Source organism: Propithecus coquereli, unplaced genomic scaffold, assembly GCF_000956105.1.
Source record: "Propithecus coquereli isolate 6110/MARCELLA unplaced genomic scaffold, Pcoq_1.0 Scaffold51, whole genome shotgun sequence".
NCBI classification, from domain to species: Eukaryota; Metazoa; Chordata; class Mammalia; order Primates; family Indriidae; genus Propithecus; species Propithecus coquereli.
Window position 1 is genome coordinate 1,337,628 of NW_012150952.1, and position 3,535 is coordinate 1,341,162.

General features: G+C 32.1%; 1 protein-coding gene across 1 annotated transcript in view; it reads right to left on the reverse strand.

Annotated features, from left to right (window-relative positions):
• Positions 1–1,951: 1,951 nt before the first annotated feature.
• The window catches only part of DSC1 (desmocollin 1), a 35,595-nt gene continuing 34,011 nt past the window's right edge, over positions 1,952–3,535 (reverse strand). Inside the window, exons 12-13 of the mRNA XM_012656566.1 lie at positions 2,878–2,999; positions 1,952–2,221 (exon numbers count right to left, since the gene is read on the reverse strand). Of these exons, the coding sequence (XP_012512020.1) occupies positions 1,952–2,221; positions 2,878–2,999 (392 nt within the window). The remainder of the gene's footprint in view (positions 2,222–2,877; positions 3,000–3,535) is intronic.

Below are 3,535 nucleotides of genomic sequence, written 5' to 3' on the forward strand. Positions count from 1 at the left end.
CATGCACTGTATTTCATGAAAAATTTTTTATTGTTGAATGACTACAAAATTAATTTATGTAAAGTGACTTTTAAACTAATTGTTTATATAAAGTAACTTCTGTAGATACCTATTTTAAAACTATATCTGAACAAGTTTTAAAATATCTAGAAATAAAAAAATGACTACTAGGAGAAGAAATGTGCAATAGCATATAAATATTTTGAGACTGCCAGAAAATAGTAAATAAATTCGAATAGAAGTAACAACTTAAAATCAGCAGACTAACAAAGAAATGGGTAATGTAGAAAAATGTGTACTTTTTTAAGTAAAAATGTGTACTATGATTTCACCTTTTACAATTTCAGCAGTCTTTCTCTTTATGGAAAAATAGAAAGAAATCACACTTTAACAATCTAAGAAAATATGGCAACTATAGGAATACAAATCAAGATTCATTTAATCCTATATTTAACCAACATTTATTACATAACTTACCATTTTCTATTACAGTCTCTGTTTTCATGTTGGTTAAAACAGAATGAAAGATGCTTGAAATTATTTCAATGGATGGCAATCAAAGCCAGAGCTCAAAATAAAGTCTTAGAAGATTTCTAAAACTACAAGAGGCTGATGGTAAGTTTTCACCTTACCTCTGAGAAATAGAGCCCAAAATAAGTAATTTCCGATAATAATTGAACATTGTGAAAAGGTCATTGGGTATGTGTGCCTACTTCTAAACCCTACTTTAAGCATATAAGCAAATGTAAAGGATCAATGAGTAAGGAATATCAAAATCACAAAGCTGGAAAGGACATCTTGGGTTAACTAAAAACCTCATAACACTTCAACAGTGGGTACTCTGAAGAGCTATACACATCCAAGATTATAGAATAGTGGCAAATTAACTACATTTCTCAGATAATTTATTTCTCCACTTCCCTGTTTTCAGTAACTGGAATCTCATTGCATTATAAATCAGCCCACTCCATGTATATGAGGTTTTCAAAATAATTGTTAGAATGTTTTTAGATTCTTTCTTATTAAGCTACAGTATACTTCCTAATAATTTCTTACAATTTTTTGATGTTCTTTGTGGGCTATACACATAAAATGTTTACCACTTCCACATGACAAGCAGTTTTACCTGGGAGGAAAAAAGAGAGAGAATATATATTGTTATGATCTTTCAACAGCAATATTATTCCTACTTGCTATTCTTCTGGGAAAAATTAATTTAGAATATTCTAATGGCTCATATTTCTTTCTTAAAAATAATTTTGATTTCTCAGAAAACCTGGAAAATAATTGATAATGCTGTATGCTCATATTAGATGTTACTCAAGGATTAACTTAAAATGGGCTTATGTTTTCTTAAAAGATATTCAGAACAAGAGTCTAAGCTTAACATAACCATATTAATTTTTTAAAAGCAACTGATTATCCTTTTATTAGGGTTAATAGTTTCCTAAAATGAATATGTATTTATTATGATAAACTAAAGTGAAAGTTAAGATGATAAACCATCTTGATTCCCTACTGATTACAAGATTTAGCATAATTACATACCGTCCTTTTCTTCTAGAGTCCATAGTTTCCTGGCAGAATTATCCAGAAGGAATTGAAAAGGTGGGCCATTTTCAGGCCCATCTAGATCTACAGGTTCCAGAAATGTTTATAAGTTATGATCCATTCATTCCTTTATAATAAATATTTCACTCGAGATAGTTTCCCTGGTAATTTTTAGGGAAGAAGCTATCAGTCTTTTAACTTTTCTAAATACATCTATATATGCCATTCCTAGATAAAGTTTTGTAAACCATATTTTAAAAGTGGAACTTGAACAGATCATTTTCCTCTTTGAATTTAGACCTGACATCCATATCTATGATAATTCAACATTTAAAAATATGATGAGTTCCAGGTGTATGAAGAGTAAAACTTTTGGGAAATCCTGATTTATAACTAGCATTTAACTTTCACGTAATGTGAGTTTGAAGACGATGGAACTTACTTCGCCAAGCCGAGGCTGAGTGAAACTCTGCCAGTCCGTGTATGCGAATCTGCCAGCTTCCGTTACTCCCTGCCCTGCTCCCTTGACGGACTCCAAGGTCTGATGTCCACCTCCTTTGACCATCTCAAAACTTTGCTGTGTTTTGATTCCCTGGCCACCAAGAGTACCGACAGACATGCTTGTATCACAAATGTTAGACGTCTGCATGGGGAGTCTAATATTTGCTTCCTAAAAGTGAAGTTGGAATTACAAAATGAATAAATAAAATTGAAACTAATAATTTGCTTTCATTTTTTTTCCCACCCTAGGCAAATCACTTATCTGCCATGCCTCTCAGTTGCCTATATATAAAATCAGAATAATAGCATCATAGGTGTTATGGGTTCAATTGTGTCCCCTAAAAACTCCTATGTTGAAGTCCTAACCCCTAGGACCACAGAATGTGACCTTATTTGGAATTAGGGTCATTGTAGATGTAATCAGTTAAGATGAGGTCATACTGGGTTAGGGTGGGTCCCTAATTTAATATAATCAGTGTCCTTATAAAAAGGGAAATTTGGACACAGACATGCACACAGGGAGAATGCATGTGATGATCTGATTTATGCTGCCATAAGCCAAGGCACCACCAAAAGCTAGGAGAGAGTTCTGGTACAGATCCTACCCTAATTCCTTTAGAAGGAGCATGGTTATGGCAGCCCTAGCTCTACAATAGAATTGTGATGTTTAAATGATTTAAAACATCAGGGCTATTGGAAATTCTGCTTGGCATAGTAAGTGCTCAGTAAACATCAGCTGTTATTATTATTGCTATTATTATGGAATAATTGAACTGTCATCATTGGTTCACCACACAATTGAAAGGGAAGTGAAATCTGATTTACCATCACTTCTTCTCCGGGTCCTTCAGTGTTTGATACAATTAAATTTTGCTGGGCTACATCTTCTGGAAAACATTTCTTTACTGTTCTCTTAGCGGTAACACAGAAACATGTAAACAGAATACCTAAAAAATAAAAAAGGTTGAAGTAAATACAGCAGTATTTTTATGCTGATGTACATTAAATTATTTTTAATGATATTTTAAAAGTTTCTTTGCAAAAATTTTTAAACTTTATTTCAAATATTGAGAGTTCTTTGGGTCACACAATTTAAAATAGAATGGTAAAAAATGTATATAAACCATCTCTGTCTTAAAGAGATAAATAATAGCTCTCGCTCCATGTACAGAATTAACTTATATGTGTTTTTTATTTCTTCTACATTGAAATGGTGACTTCATTTGACTGAAATTTAAGATAGTGTTATTGGTATTTAAAATCATACAATACATACTTAAAGGGCTTAGAAGAACAAAACAAACATTAGGCATAAATTCATTCAAGAAAGGCAATTACACAAAATTTATGTCTAGTTTTGAAAGTTTCCATTAAGTAATACAGTGCTAAGAGGAATATCCAGTTTAACCTGAAACTCAAATCAATGAATTAGGACACAGTAAAGACTATGGGAAAAGTCTGTAAATGCAAATGCAATCTTTGC